General features: G+C 52.1%; 2 protein-coding genes across 3 annotated transcripts in view; both read left to right on the top strand.

Moving 5' to 3' along the window:
- The window catches only part of LOC128492094 (calmodulin-binding transcription activator 1-like), a 29,981-nt gene extending 22,865 nt beyond the window's left edge, over positions 1-7,116 (top strand). The window contains exons 12-24 of one of the 2 annotated variants that reach the window (XM_053464534.1): positions 1,982-2,112; positions 2,335-2,516; positions 2,640-2,718; positions 2,814-3,090; positions 3,206-3,501; positions 3,767-3,951; positions 4,119-4,280; positions 4,374-4,587; positions 4,999-5,070; positions 5,454-5,474; positions 5,584-5,753; positions 5,863-5,937; positions 6,974-7,116. In XM_053464534.1, coding sequence (XP_053320509.1) covers positions 1,982-2,112; positions 2,335-2,516; positions 2,640-2,718; positions 2,814-3,090; positions 3,206-3,501; positions 3,767-3,951; positions 4,119-4,280; positions 4,374-4,587; positions 4,999-5,070; positions 5,454-5,474; positions 5,584-5,753; positions 5,863-5,937; positions 6,974-7,037 — 1,928 coding nt within the window. In that variant the 3' untranslated portion in view covers positions 7,038-7,116. The remainder of the gene's footprint in view (positions 1-1,981; positions 2,113-2,334; positions 2,517-2,639; positions 2,719-2,813; positions 3,091-3,205; positions 3,502-3,766; positions 3,952-4,118; positions 4,281-4,373; positions 4,588-4,998; positions 5,071-5,453; positions 5,475-5,583; positions 5,754-5,862; positions 5,938-6,973) is intronic. The other variant, XM_053464535.1, reaches the window with a different exon arrangement.
- Positions 7,117-12,378: 5,262 nt separating this feature from the next.
- SPAG7 (sperm associated antigen 7) lies at positions 12,379-15,326 on the top strand. The gene is made up of 7 exons (XM_053464115.1): positions 12,379-12,516; positions 13,703-13,770; positions 14,065-14,153; positions 14,263-14,347; positions 14,480-14,569; positions 14,686-14,842; positions 15,116-15,326. Exons 1-7 carry the CDS (start codon positions 12,432-12,434, stop codon positions 15,226-15,228), a joined length of 687 nt encoding a protein of 228 aa, XP_053320090.1. The 5' UTR covers positions 12,379-12,431; the 3' UTR covers positions 15,229-15,326.
- Positions 15,327-15,417: the final 91 nt, after the last annotated feature.

A 15,417-nucleotide genomic window follows, 5' to 3' on the forward strand; every position in this document is an offset into this window, starting at 1 on the left:
GTGGGCCCTCTTACTAAACGTAGCGCCCCGTGTCTGAAGGGCCCCTCGTGCCAGCCGTATGACTCTTGGCCGACGTCGGGCTTATTCCACAGGGAGCGAGACGTGCGTGGGGAAGTCCGTGCTTTTGGCCACCTCCCGCGGTGGTCTCTCGCTCCCCCTGCCGGCCGCGCTGGTCTCTCGCTCCCCCTGCCGGCCGCGGTGGTCTCTGGTTCCCCCTGCCGGCCGTGGTGGTCTCTGGTTCCCCCCTGCCGGCCGCGGTGGTCTCTGGTTCCCCCTGCCGGCCGCGGTGGTCTCTGGTTCCCCCTGCCGGCCGCGGTGGTCTCTGGTTCCCCCTGCCGGCCGCGGTGGACTCTGGGCCCCCCTGCCAGCTCTCCTCCCGCGTGAGCCCCTGCTGGCGTCGGTGGAATCCCTCCTTTCTATTTCCGTCCCTCGTCTTTCAGCAGCCGCCAGCAACTCGAATCCCACCTGGGACTATTTTCCTGGCTGGGGAAGGACACGGTGACGCCGGCCACATGCCTTTCATTCCCGGGGGGAGAGCAGCGAGAGGGGGGAGAGCGGCCGAGACCCTTTATAGAAAGTCCGCAGTGTCCTCTGTCACCGACTTAACTCCATGCAGGCCACCGCTGCACCCTCATACGCAGCCGTCTGTGCCGCCCCGCAGGGGGATGGGCAGACGCCCCGCAGGGGGAGGGGCTGACGCCCCGCAGGGGGAGGGGCATACTGCCAGATGACTTGAATAGTAAATGTTTTAATACCCGGGATATTTATAGATCAGATTACAGCCGTATTAACTCTTTGTTTCCTGCTCTGTATTTACGTGTAATCCCCGCTTCATAAATACCCCGCTTCGTCTCAGAAGGGTATTAATATCTCATTTGGGGGTTTCCCATGAAAACGTTATTCACGCGTAGAAATATACAAACCTGATCTCTGCCCCGAGCAGCCCCGCTCCCCCCCGTCTAGCCGATCATTCGTTGGTCTCGTCCAGGAGCCGTATGTCTATCCCATGCATGTTTAAATCCCCTCACTGCGTTATCCTCTGCTGGGAGGCTGATCCACTTATCTACCCCCTCTCCAGTAAAGTAAGCCTTCTTCCTATTCCATCTCCGCCTCCGGCCCCCTGTTTTTCATTCACGTTCTATCCCCCCCTCTCCCGGGGCACGGTGCCACGTACTCTGCACACCTTCCCCCCCCGCCGGCCGTCTGATCTCCCCGGTAAATCCGATCTTCTTATACGATTGAGAGATTTAGAGAGTGCGAGTGAGCGAGAGTGCGGCGGGTGGAGGGTCCTCGTTACTGGGACAATTACAACATCGGCTGTCCCACCGGGGTGGGGGGCAACAGAGGGGCCGCGAGCCAAGGTGAGAGACGCCGTGGAGTCGGGTGTCTGGAGAGACCCGGAATATTCCACTCCCGCGGTGGGGGGGGAGGCTATTTTAGTAGGGTGAGGATTATAACAGAGACTCCTCCGTCTGCCGAGGGGGGCGGCGCGGCCCGATGGCGGCACTCGCCGGCGTGGAGCGCAGCAGCTGAAGGTAGGGGAGAGGGGCTGGGGTACAGCGGACCCCCACATAACCCCCGTCCGGGATAACGATTATGACGATTTTAATGATAACGTTGCCCCCGGTAACTGTCCACGGAGGTGGCGGCGCGGGGGCCTCGTGGGCTCTCCTAGGTAGCGATCGACGCCGGAATCTTTGTTTCGGGTGCCGGAGCGGAGAGCGGGCAGGGGGTCCGTATCGAGCTTCTGTTTCTGCCCCCGGGCCGGCGTGGCGGTGGTGTCAGAGCGCTCTGCGGCGGGGGTCTCGCTCTGTATATTGTGCTTGCGGTTACTGTGGGCCGAGCATCGGGGGGGGCGAATCTTTAAATTAAAATCGTGGAAATGTTATCATTGGTGAAAGTATCGGTGGACGCGTGGAATAGCCTCCCGGCAGGGGTGGGGTCTGTTGTCGGGGTGTGTGTAACGCTGTCCCCTCCGCAGACAATCAGTTCAGGATGTCTATTCTGGAGCGTCTGGAGCAGATGGAGCGGCGCATGGCGGATATGAGCTCGTCCCACCTGCAGACCTCGCAGCCCCCGCAGAGCACGTACCGGGGGTCCGAGACCACGCAGGTGAGTGTCCGCGGCCCTCAGTGTTCCCCCCCCCCCCGGGCCGTCACCGGGGATTTGCTAAGTGGATTAGATGCTTCTTAAATTACCAAGTAGATTTTTCCACCCCGTCTGTTGACCCCCGCAGTGCCAGGCTGCTGTGTCTTGGGGGGGGGGTGTCAGGGTCGGCTGCTGTCTCTTTTCTTGCTGCTGTTATGATGTTTGGCCTTTTTTCCTCCCCTCCAGACGTCTTCAGGAGACAGCTTCGAGTCCCGATTGGTCGCCATTTGTGAGAAGATGATGTCACAGACCTGCTGGGTGACATCAGACCTCTTGGCGCACGAGATGAGTTTCCGTGGCATGACTCTGCTCCATCTGGCGGCCGCGCAGGGATACGCCCGGCTCATAGAGACCCTGATACAGTGGAGGTGAGGGGCGTATCGGGGGGCAGGGGGCGTATCGGGGGGCAGGCTGTGTATCGGGGAGCAGGGGACTTATCGGGGGCTGGGTTGTCCAAAAAGTACCCTGATGTGTGATTGGCTGTCCCACAGGAGCCTGCACTCCCAGAGCCTGGCCGTGGAGCTGGAGGTGGACCCCCTGAACGTGGACCACTTCTCCTGCACCCCCCTGGTGAGAAAGCGTCCCCTCCTGTGCGTTAACCCTTTGTGTTCTGCCGCACATGCCCCGCCCCCTTCTCACAGCTCATCTCTGATTGCTCCTCTCAGATGTGGGCGTGCGCCCTTGGCCACACCGAGGCCGCCTCTCTCCTTTTCCGTTGGGACTGCAGAGCGCTCTCCATCCCGGACTCCCTCGGCCGGCTCCCCCTGGGGGTGGCTCGGTCCCGGGGCCACGTCAAGCTGGCGGCCACCCTGGAGGAACTGCAGCGACAGGAGTCTGTGGCCGGCAACTACACTGACCTGCACGGGGCTAGCTGGCACTCGCTGCTCGGCAACCACGACACCAGTAGAGGGCTCTCCCCCCTCTCCACCAGCGCAGACACCGGTAACGAGCCTGACTGATTCCACTGTTACAGAGATGCCCCTCCCCCTGCGGGGTGACACACGGGGAGCTGGGCGTCTGCGCCTTGTGGGGTAATCTTTTATGTTGTCTTCCCCAGGTCTCAGCAGTCTCCCGTCTCCTTCGGACGTGTCGGATGGCTCGGTGTCGGTCACCTCCGCGTACTCGAGCAGCTCGGCCCTGCGCGGTTCCCCAGACTTCAGCCCCGAAAGCAGCCAGGATGCCCCGGCGGAGATGCCCCCCAGCCCCCCGATTCTGGGGACCTCCTCCTGGGATCTGGGGGACGCTGAAGGAGCCGCCCTTTTCCTGGACTCCCCCGGCATGGAGGCGGATTATGGAGAAGACGCGGCCCTCCTGGAGTACAGAGAGGACACGGAGAACCAGCGCTACCTGCAGGTGGGAGCAGAGCGGCCCCTTCCGGCCCCGTCTGTAAAGACTCAACCCTTAATCAGTCGTTGCTCTCGTCTTAGATTCAGGAGCCGGATGTCTATCCCATGCATGTTTAATACCCTCACTGTATTACCTCTACCACTTCTGCTGGGAGGCTGCTCCACTTACCTACTACCCTCTCACTAAAATAAACCTTCCTTGCGCTCCATCTGTGTATCTTTACGCCGGATGTATGTATGTGACCCGCATGCGGCCCCCTTTTCCCTCTCAGGTTGATATGGTGACCCTCGCCGAGCAGATCATCGAGGCCACACCGGAGCGCATAAAGAAGGAAGACTTTGCGGCGTCCGATTCCGGCCCCCTCCGTGAGCGGCCCAGTAACCTGAGCAAGACGATGGCGTGGCTGGCGAGCTACCTGGACACCGCCGACAAAATGCCCGGCCTGCCCCCTCACGGGTCAGTCTTACAGTGCGTGTATCCGTGGTGTCGCGTGTTGCCGTGGCGGCACGGTGGTGTCGTGTGTTGCTGCGGTGTCGTGCGTTGCTGACGTGTGTTGCTGTCGTGTGTTGTCGTGGTGTCCTGTGTTGCCGTGGCGACGGGTGACTCTGCTCTCGCCCTCGCAGTGAGGGGATCCGTGCCGCCCGTGCCTTGGCGCGTTTCGCCCAGATGAGCCCCGGAGATGACGGATCCAGTCACGGGTGTCACCCCGACACGGGGCCGTTCGTGCAGCGAAGCAAGAGGGGGAGCCGGCGTTGTGCGGAGAACCTGCGCGTGAAAGTGACCCGGTAGGGGTGGCTGTGATGGGGTCTGGCTGTTGTTACCCCCGCTGGGCGTCCGTTACTGTGCAGCGAGGTCACGTGATCTCCTTTGATCTTTAGGTCCGAGGCTCCGCCCTCCACCCCGCCCCCTCTGGGGGAGATCTCCTTCGAGCGGTTTGAGCCCCCCGGCACGGCTCGTTGGTCGGAGTTCCTCAGCGCGTCCAGCAGCGGGCGCATGGAGAGCGAGTTCGCGCTCCTCACCCTCTCCGACCACGAGCAGCGGGAGCTCTACGAGGCGGCACGGGTCATCCAAACGGCTTTCCGCAAGTATAAGGTGAGCCCCCCACCACAACGTAAACAATAATATAAGGGGCATCAGCTCCCCTCCGTCTCTCTCGTCATTCTCTCGCTCCCCTCCGTCTCTCTCGTCATTCTCTCGCTCCCCTCCGTCTCTCTCGTCATTCTCTCGCTCCCCTCCGTCTCTCTCGTCATTCTCTCGCTCCCCTCCGTCTCTCTCGTCATTCTCTCGCTCCCCTCCGTCTCTCTCGTCATTCTCTCGCTCCCCTCCGTCTCTCTCGTCATTCTGTCGCTCCCCTCCGTCTCTCTCGTCATTCTCTCGCTCCCCTCCGTCTCTCTCGTCATTCTCTCGCTCCCCTCCGTCTCTCTCGTCATTCTCTCTCTGCTGCTAGCTGCATAAATGAAGTAGCATTAAAGGATTGTTGATGTTTTCTTGTGCTGTCCGCAGGGCCGACGGCTAAAGGAGCAGCAAGATTTGGCTGCTGCGGTTATTCAGCGCTGCTACCGGAAATACAAACAGGTACTGAGAGTGCTGTATCCCGGCCCTCACCCTGCCCCCGCGTCTCCTGACACCGGCCCTCACCCTACCCCCGCGTCTCCTGACACCGGCCCTCACCCTACCCCCGCGTCTCCTGACACGGGCCCTCACCCTACCCCCGCGTCTCCTGACACCGGCCCTCACCCTACCCCCGCGTCTCCTGACACCGGCCCTCACCCTAACCGCGTATTGTATATTCCGGCCCCGTGTATCCCCTGCTCCGGCCCTGTATTACACGCCCCGTTACCCCCCCCCCTGTGTAGTCCAGTGCTGTTCGGTTTGGCCCCTTGCTGTAAAGCGAATGTTTGGGGCCGTTCTGGGCTCTCATGTTTTTTCTCCACTAACCGTCCGTCTTCTCTCGCTAGCTGACGTGGATTGCTCTAAAGGTAATTAGGCTGGAAACGCCCTCCCTGTGTTTCTTACCCCTGGGGAACCCGTACTTGCCCCTCGGGGGCGTTCCCACCGGTTGACTGTCTCTCCCCCTTACCCCCGCAGTACGCCCTGTACAAGAAGATGACGCAGGCGGCCATCCTCATCCAGTCCAAGTTCCGCAGTTACTACGAGCAGAAGCGTTTCCAGCAGAGCCGCCGGGCAGCTGTGCTCATCCAGCAGTGTTACCGGAGCTACCGGGAGGGGGCCCGCGGGGGCCTGCAGCACCGCATCAAGTGCGTAACGCTCCCTGTCCTGACCATTGTCCTGGGGGACCCCCCGCGTGGCTGCTGCGGGGTATTAAGGAAAGGGGTAACATTATGTGTTTTCTCTGCCGCTCCACAGGGGCTCCTTCCTGACGAAGAAACAGGACCAGGCCGCCCGTAAAATCATGCGCTTCCTGCGACGCTGCCGCCACAGGTAACGCCCCGGGTGCCCACCGCTGCCTGCCCACTGATACCCACCCAACCAACTGGCCGCCCAACTGCCCGCCCACCGCTACCCACCCAACTGCCCGCCCACCGCTACCCACCCAACTGCCCGCCCACCGCTACCCGCCCAACTGCCCGCCCACCGCTACCCGCCCAACTGCCCGCCCACCGCTACCCGCCCAACTGCCCACCGCAGTATAACACACATCATCCTCCGTGTAACGGGTTCACCAAGAGAGCTGTAGTAACTCCCAGAGATCACCCACATGCATCCTCCTCTTGTCCCCGGAATCACTTCCAGCACCAGCCAGCATGCGCACCTTGGAACCCTGCTATGTGTACCCAATAAGTAGACACAACTACCTTGAACTGAGTACAGCAGGAATGAACAGTTTATTGTAGTAAAGCATAGACTCATATAGCCACAGAACTTCATTAACATAAATGAACAGATACATGCATTCAACCCCACCTTTAATCCCCAGTCAGCAATCCTATTGATGGGATTAATTAAACAATGGAGTTCCTGCCTGTTTGGCAGCCGGGCTGGGGCCATCTCTGACTACCTTGGGCTCCTGTATGACAGCTCATTCTGTCACACTCCGCATTCTCTCCTCTCTTTGTCATTCTCTCTTTGACTCTCTACTCTCTCGTTGCCATTATCTCCTTGTCTTTCCTCCTCTCCTTGTCTCTCCTCCTCTCTCTTTGCCACTCTCTCCTTGTCTCTCCTCCTCTCTCTTTGCCACTCTCTCCTTTTCTCTCCTCCTCTCTCTTTGCCACTCTCTGCTTTTCTCTCCTCCTCTCTCTTTGCCACTCTCTCCTTTTCTCTCCTCCTCTCTCTTTGCCACTCTCTCCTTTTCTCTCCTCCTCTCTCTTTGCCACTCTCTGCTTTTCTCTCCTCCTCTCTCTTTGCCACTCTCTTCTTTTCTCTCCTCCTCTCTTTGCCACTCTCTCTCCTCTCTTTGCCTTTTGCTCCTCGCCATTCTCTCCACTCTCTCTCATCTATTGTTTTTCTCTCCCCTCAGGATGAAGGAGCTGAAGCAGACGCAGGATCTGGAGTGTTTACAGAAGAGGGGACTGACCAATTAACCCCCAACTCCTGCGCGAGACGCGTCACTGACTGTCCCCCGAGCCGCGCATGCCGCCGGACACGCCGTGTATCTCTGTATACTGCCCGCTATGGGGAGCAGGCAGGATCCCACGGAGTATGACTGGACTGTGTGTGTGCATGTGTGTAGAACACGTATGTTCTTTGTGTGTGTGTGTGCGTATTCTCTGCCTGGGGATCCCTGTGTCAGACTGTAGCGTGTTGGGGGGGGGGGTTGTCCAGGGGGCCATTGTGCTATCACTCATACCTCTTAACTGCCTGCTCTTCACATGTACTCGAGTGTGCATGTACACGCGAATGGATGTGTGCAAAGCCGTTCATGTATGTATGTATGCATGTATTTAATTCCTTACTGTATATTATTCTGATGTGCACACGCGTGCTCACATACATGTGCCACTTGAAATACATACGCGCATGTACTGATATAATCGCGTGCGTGTGAATCAGGGACACGTGTAGCCCCTGTGAAGATGGCTGTATATAGCTGACTGCGTCTGTGTCTAAGCGTGTGCTTAGGTTGGTCTCCCTGAGCTTGCGTGTACTGAACACGCGTACACGCACAGGACTGTGTGTATATATATATATATTTGTGTATATTTGTGGCGGGCGTCACGCGCATCACACGTCGGCAGCTGAATAACTTATTTATTTCACTGGTAACATTTCATGCACTTTGTAATTCATCCTATAAACCAATAATTTAATTTTTATTTTTTTTATCCTCAAAAAAACCTTTTCTGTTGATTATTTTGTTGTCTCTTTAATTTTTTTTATGTTTTTTTTTGTAAAGATTTTCGTTACGCGTCATTGTGAATAAAATATGACATATCGGGGGGGGGGGGAGTAAATAATATTCTCCACCTATAGATCATATCTATACGGTCGGATAAAACAACAGATCATAGTATTTATCGAGGCGTCAACAACGGAACACTACAAGTATTGGGGAGGAAAAACTGCATTTAGCTACCACGACGTCAAACGATGGAGGAGAAGAAGAAAAAAAAAAAGTACTGAAGATGCCCGAAATAAAATATGTATAAAGAAAAAAATATATATATATTTAAAAAAAATATTTTAAACAATGGCAACAAAGAAAATATATGAAAATATACATTTCCTGCCGTTTTTTTTATTTTTTTATTATTATTATGAATTTATTAGTCCTGGAGACCAACATTTTTCATTTCAATCTATGTTTTTTTTTTTTTTTGCTTTTAAATTATTTCAACAATTTTTTTGGTTTACATTTTACGTTTATACTTCTGGTTTTTGTTTTTATATATTTTTTAATTAATTTTAGAATTTACACCTGGGGAAAAAAAAAATAAAAAAAATTTACATTTCTGAAAACTGCCTGAGATTAAAAAAAAAAAAAACTGAAAAAATGTGGGGACGATGGATAATCCACCAATGTAATTTTAAAGAAATATATATATATTTTACAAAAATATATAGGAGAGGAAAAAAATAAAGGTCGCGTTTAAAAAATCGTAAAAACACGGAGAATAAACCCAAACGGAAGCGTTCTCGTCCGGCCGCGGAAATTGTTTTTTGCATGGAAAAAAAAAATGTAAATATTGTATTATAAAATTTTCTGAAAAATGTCGAATTTGCCTGCTTCCCGCGAAGAGATTAACCGGCGCCTGAGGAGCCGCTCCTCGCTCCGTTTCTTTTTACGTTTTCCGGTGTGTTCTGCGAATTTCTACTTTTTTTTTTTGCATGAATTTGTATCGTTTGCATTAAAGATTCTGCGCTGGCCGGAAAAATCCAATAAATTATATTAAAAAAAAAAAAAAAAAAGGATTTGAAGTTTTTTTATTATTAGAAATTGAGTGATATAAATCAGTGACCGGCCCCCTGTATAACGTATAGATAAATCAGTGACCGGCCCCCTGTATAATGTATATATAAATCAGTGACCGGCCCCCTGTATAATGTATAGATAAATCAGTGACCGGCCCCTGTATAATGTATAGATAAATCAGCGAGCCGGCCCTGTATAATGTATAGATAAATCAGTGACCGGCCCCTGTATAATGTATATATAAATCAGTGACCGGCCCCCTGTATAACGTATAGATAAATCAGTGACCGGCCCCCTGTATAATGTATATATAAATCAGTGACCGGCCCCCTGTATAATGTATAGATAAATCAGTGACCGGCCCCTGAATAATGTATAGATAAATCAGTGACCACCCCCTGTATAATGTATAGATAAATCAGTGACCGGCCCCTGTATAATGTATAGATAAATCAGTGACCGGCCCCTGTATAATGTATAGATAAATCAGTGACCGGCCCCCTGTATAATGTATAGATAAATCAGTGACCGGCCCCCTGTATAATGTATATATAAATCAGTGACCGGCCCCCTGTATAATGTATAGATAAATCAGTGACCGGCCCCTGTATAATGTATAGATAAATCAGTGACCACCCCCTGTATAATGTATAGATAAATCAGTGACCGGCCCCTGTATAATGTATAGATAAATCAGTGACCGGCCCCCTGTATAATGTATAGATAAATCAGCGAGCCGGCCCCCTGTATATTGTATAGATAAATCAGTGACCGGCCCCTGTATAATGTATAGATAAATCAGTGACCGGCCCCTGTATAATGTATAGATAAATCAGTGACCGGCCCCTGTATAATGTATAGATAAATCAGCCAGCCGGCCCCCTGTATAATGTATAGATAAATCAGTGACCGGCCCCTGTATAATGTATAGATAAATCAGTGACAGGCCCCTGTATAATGTATAGATAAATCAGCGAGCCGGCCCCCTGTATAATGTATAGATAAATCAGTGACCGGCCCCCTGTATAATGTATAGATAAATCAGCGAGCCGGCCCCCTGTATAATGTATAGATAAATCAGTGACCGGCCCCCTGTATAATGTATAGATAAATCAGTGACCGGCCCCCTGTATAATGTATAGATAAATCAGCGAGCCGGCCCCCTGTATAATGTATAGATAAATCAGTGACCGGCCCCCTGTATAATGTATAGATAAATCAGTGACAGGCCCCTGTATAATGTATAGATAAATCAGCGAGCCGGCCCCCTGTATAATGTATAGATAAATCAGTGACCGGCCCCTGTATAATGTATAGATAAATCAGTGACCACCCCCTGTATAATGTATAGATAAATCAGTGACCCGGCCCCCTGTATAATGTATAGATAAATCAGTGACCGGCCCCTGTATAATGTATAGATAAATCAGCCAGCCGGCCCCCTGTATAATGTATAGATAAATCAGTGACCGGCCCCTGTATAATGTATAGATAAATCAGTGACCGGCCCCCTGTATAATGTATAGATAAATCAGTGACCGGCCCCTGTATAATGTATAGATAAATCAGTGACCGGCCCCTGTATAATGTATAGATAAATCAGTGACCGGCCCCCTGTATAATGTATAGATAAATCAGTGAGCCGGCCCCCTGTATAATGTATAGATAAATCAGTGACCGGCCCCTGTATAATGTATAGATAAATCAGTGACCGGCCCCCTGTATAATGTATAGATAAATCAGTGACCGGCCCCTGTATAATGTATAGATAAATCAGTGACCGGCCCCCTGTATAATGTATAGATAAATCAGTGACCGGCCCCCTGTATAATGTATAGATAAATCAGCGAGACCCAGCCCCCTGTATAATGTATAGATAAATCAGTGACCGGCCCCCTGTATAATGTATGGATAAATCAGTGACCGGCCCCTGTGTAATGTATAGATAAATCAGTGACCGGCCCCTGTATAATGTATAGATAAATCAGTGACAGGCCCCTGTATAATGTATAGATAAATCAGCGAGACCCAGCCCCCTGTATAATGTATAGATAAATCAGTGACCGGCCCCTGTATAATGTATAGATAAATCAGTGACCGGCCCCTGTATAATGTATAGATAAATCAGTGAGCCGGCCCCTGTATAATGTATAGATAAATCAGCGAGTCGGTCCCCCTGTATAATGTATAGATAAATCAGTGAGCCGGCCCCCTGTATAATGTATAGATAAATCAGTGACCGGCCCCTGTGTAATGTACAGATAAATCAGTGACCGGCCCCTGTATACTGTACAGATAAATCAGTGACCGGCCCCTGTATAATGTATAGATAAATCAGTGACCGGCCCCTGCATAATGTATAGATAAATCAGTGACCGGCCCCCTGTATAATGTATAGATAAATCAGAGACCGGCCCCTTGTATAATGTATAGATAAATCAGTGACCGGCCCCCTGTATAATGTATAGATAAATCAGTGACCGGCCCCTGTATAATGTATAGATAAATCAGTGACCGGCCCCCTGTATAATGTATAGATAAATCAGTGACCGGCCCCCTGTATAATGTATAGATAAATCAGTGACCGGCCCCCTGTATAATGTATAGATAAATCAGAGACCGGCCCCTTGTATAATGTATAGATAAATCAGTGACCGGCCCCTGTGTAATGTATAGATAAATCAGTGAACGGCCCCCTGTATAATGTATAGATAAATCAGTGACCGGCCCCTGTATAATGTATAGATAAATCAGTGACCGGCCCCCTGTATAATGTATAGATAAATCAGTGACCGGCCCCTGTATAATGTATAGATAAATCAGTGACCGGGCCCTGTATAATGTATAGATAAATCAGTGACCTGCCCCTGTATAATGTATAGATAAATCAGTGACCGGCCCCTGTATACTGTATAGATAAATCAGCGAGACCCAGCCCCCTGTATAATGTATAGATAAATCAGTGACCGGCCCCTGTATAATGTATAGATAAATCAGTGAGCCGGCCCCCTGTATAATGTATAGATAAATCAGTGACTGGCCCCCTGTATAATGTATAGATAAATCAGCGAGTCGGTCCCCCTCTATAATGTATAGATAAATCAGTGAGCCGGCCCCCTGTATAATGTATAGATAAATCAGTGACCGGCCCCTGTATAATGTATAGATAAATCAGTGACCGGCCCCTGTATAATGTATAGATAAATCAGTGACCGGCCCCTGCATAATGTATAGATAAATCAGTGACCGGCCCCCTGTATAATGTATAGATAAATCAGAGACCGGCCCCTTGTATAATGTATAGATAAATCAGTGACCGGCCCCTGTGTAATGTATAGATAAATCAGTGACCGGCCCCTGTATACTGTACAGATAAATCAGCGACCGGCCCCCTGTATAATGTATAGATAAATCAGGTGTGGGCAAATAGCTGGAGTATGCCACTGGTTTCCATAGAGACTGCGCCGGGCACTACGGGTTTAAGAGAGGTGGGCCCCACCGCGGTCGCCGCTTTAAGCACAGTCCTGTTCACGCGCTGGGCGCGCTCCCACTGTCTCAGTCCAAGATGGCGGACCTACTCGGTTCTATCCTCAGCTCCATGGAGCGGCCGCCTCAGGTCGGTGACCAGGAGTCCCGGCGCAAAGCTAGAGGTGAGTGGGGCGCGGGGCCCGCTGTGGGGATGGCGGAAAAGCGGCAGGAGGTGAGCGGCGGACGCTCGGCAGGCTCCGGCGCCATCGCTGTTTATCTTCGGAAATGTGGTAACCTGCTCGTACCTAGCGTTCTGATTGGATAGTATTCCCGCCACTCATTTATCATTTTTCCAGTCAGCACTTGGGTTTGTGGAAGCGCTGTTTTTGATTGGCTAACTGTTTGTAAAGCGCCTGCCGAACCTGGGGCTCTTGCTGGCTGCGAATTCCTGCAGCTCTGTGATTGGCCGGGATCGGCTGCTCTCTTTGTTCGTAGTGTTACTTAGAAAGAACGCGATAGGCTCAGAAACATTGTCCTTTCCTCCTATTGGAGGGTTTATCTCAGCCGTATCGTTCGTTATCCCACCAGTGATTGGTTGATTCTCCTGCTGTTTTCATTTGTGTGTTAAAGGAACAGACATGTGGGGCATTAAAGTAAATTTATAACCCCCCAAAAAAATGTATAGCCTGTCTTGTGCCCTCACACTGCCCGCAAAGAACGCCTTGTTAATAATTATACAGGGAACATATAATTGTCATGTGATACAAATCCAGGCACTGATTGGCTGTTGCTGTCAAGCGTTTATTCTGTGTTTCAGGTACCAGGGGTTATTTTCTTCAGATACCCGAGAGGGAGAGGCTTCGGTGTATGTGGGGGTAACTGGGGCATTTCCTGATGTACGTTACCCCTGTTTCTGGCACCCAGCATAGTCGTGCTAGAGACATCTCGTGGTCTTTTACCCGGTCTCGGGGTGAATGGGTGGGGTCTCGGGCTCTTTTACCCTGGTCGCGGGGTGAATGGGCGGAGTCTCGGGGTCTTTTACCCTTGTCTTAGGGTGAATGGGCGGAGTCTTGGGGTCCTTTACTCCAGTCTCGGGGCAGAGTCTTAGGGTCTTTTACCCTGGTCTCTGGGTGAATGGGCGGAGTCTTGTGGTGAATGGGTGGAGTCTCTGGGTCCTGTACCCCGGTCTCGGGGTGAGTGGGCGGATTCAAATGGATAAATGGTGTCAGGAAGGAATTGGTGTGCGGTTTGCCCTCCCATCGTAGGAATGGATTCCACCACCTTGCCCCGCCCCCAGGGGCAGTTACTGTTTTTTTCTTTAGTATAATTGCCCCATGGTGAGTAATGCTAACGCTGGTGATCCCACAGAGCAAGCGGCCCGGCTGAAGAAGATGCAGGAGCAGGAGAAGAGACAGAAGCTGGAGTTCAGGAAGCGGGTGAGAGCCTCCGACAGACGGGCGACGCCATTTATCTGCAGACCGGGGCAGGAGGGTTAAGTGTGGGGTGGGGGGGTGAGAATCATACAAACGGCTGATATGCAGCTCCCTGAAAATATTATATTATGGGGCAAAAACTGCAACTGAAAAAAAAAACAGATTAATCATTAATCAGATCCAAATGATAAAATAAATCCTCTTTAATGGAAACTTTCACCCAAAAATAACTGGCACCACCCTGTTCCCGTTTCCTAACTCATAGTTACCAACTGTCCTGTCTTTTTTCCCCTTCAGATGGAGAAGGAAATCTCTGACTTTATCCAGGACACCACCCAGACTAAGAGAAAATTCCAGCCAATGGGAAAGATCGAGCGCAGCATTCTGTAAGAGAACCCCCCCATCAACCCCCTAACCCCTCCCCCACCACTACCCAGCCCCTCCCCCCGCCCGTTCACTGAGTCCCCTCTGATGCGTCTCCCTGTCCTCTTGCAGCCACGACGTGGTGGAGGTGGCCGGGTTGACGTCCTTCTCGTTTGGCGAGGATGAGGAAAGCCGATACGTCATGATCTTCAAAAAGGTGAGACCCTCATGTTTACATTCCCTCCCTGGGTCAGCCTCTACCACCTCTGCTGGGAGGCTGCTCCATTTGTCTCCCCACCTCTCATTTAAAGTAAAACTTCCTTATGGAGTCCCGTCTCTGATTTGTCAGGAGTTTGCCCCGTCGGATGAGGAGCTGGAGGCGTACCGCAGGGGCGAGGAGTGGGACCCGGCCAAAGCCGAGGAGAAGAGAAAGCTGAAGGTATTTGCTGAGGTCGCGGCGCGGGTTCGAATGATTGACCCGCCGTCCGCCTGTGGCCCCCGTGGGTAGGTGTATTAGGTTATTGCGTTGACTCCCTGTCTTCGGACTCCCGGCAGGAATTGGCCCAGAAAGAGGCGGAAGAAGATGCCTTAAGGGGTCCGTCGACCGTCAACCCGGCAACGGACTACAAAGATAAATACAGCCACCTGATCGGGAAAGTCGCCGCCAAGGACGCCGCGCACACGCTGCAGGCCAACAAGGCGTACGGCTGCGGTGAGTGCCCACGCGGCCCTCAAAAACCTCCCATTACCTGCAGCCGCCATCGTGCTCAGTCATGTGATCTTTGGGTGACTTTCCCGGCTCAAACACTGCACTGAGCTGATGTTTTATGGCGATGCTAATGAAGTCCGTCCCCCATAGACTTTCATTAGTGAGGGAGTCCTGCAGGGTGATTAAGACTGAGACGTTCTGTTGTTTCCTACAGGCAGTATAAGGAATAGGAATCTCCATCGTTCTAATTTGTAATTTTTCCTCCCCTGCATACAGTTCCCGTGGCCAATAAACGTGACACTCGTTCCATCGAGGAGGCGATGAATGAGATCCGTGCCAAAAAGCGACTGAAAGCAGAAGACGGCGACCCGGCTGGCGCGAGATCCTAAATCCCGGACCCGGCTCTCCCCAGCTGACCGGCTTGTGGTGATTGGAGGACGCAGCCCGCGTCTCACCGCGACGGACATTTTTTTTATCTTAAGCTTTTAAATTATTACGGATTTGCCGGCTGCCCGCGTGATCGTAGCGGGGTGGGGAGTGACGGACGTCGCCTGCCGCCATCCGGGGAGAACGTTCTT

This window comes from Spea bombifrons, chromosome 4 (genome assembly GCF_027358695.1).
Source record: "Spea bombifrons isolate aSpeBom1 chromosome 4, aSpeBom1.2.pri, whole genome shotgun sequence".
Lineage (NCBI taxonomy): Eukaryota > Metazoa > Chordata > Amphibia > Anura > Pelobatidae > Spea > Spea bombifrons.

Excerpts from the sequence above, each read along its gene's own strand:
- SPAG7 (XM_053464115.1), top strand. The coding sequence starts at position 12,432 with ATGGCGGACCTACTCGGTTCTATCCTCAGCTCCATGGAGCGGCCGCCT. Across the intron at positions 12,517-13,702 it reads GTCCCGGCGCAAAGCTAGAG|AGCAAGCGGCCCGGCTGAAG; the intron begins GTGAGTGGGGCG and ends GTGATCCCACAG. Across the intron at positions 14,154-14,262 it reads AAGATCGAGCGCAGCATTCT|CCACGACGTGGTGGAGGTGG; the intron begins GTAAGAGAACCC and ends GTCCTCTTGCAG.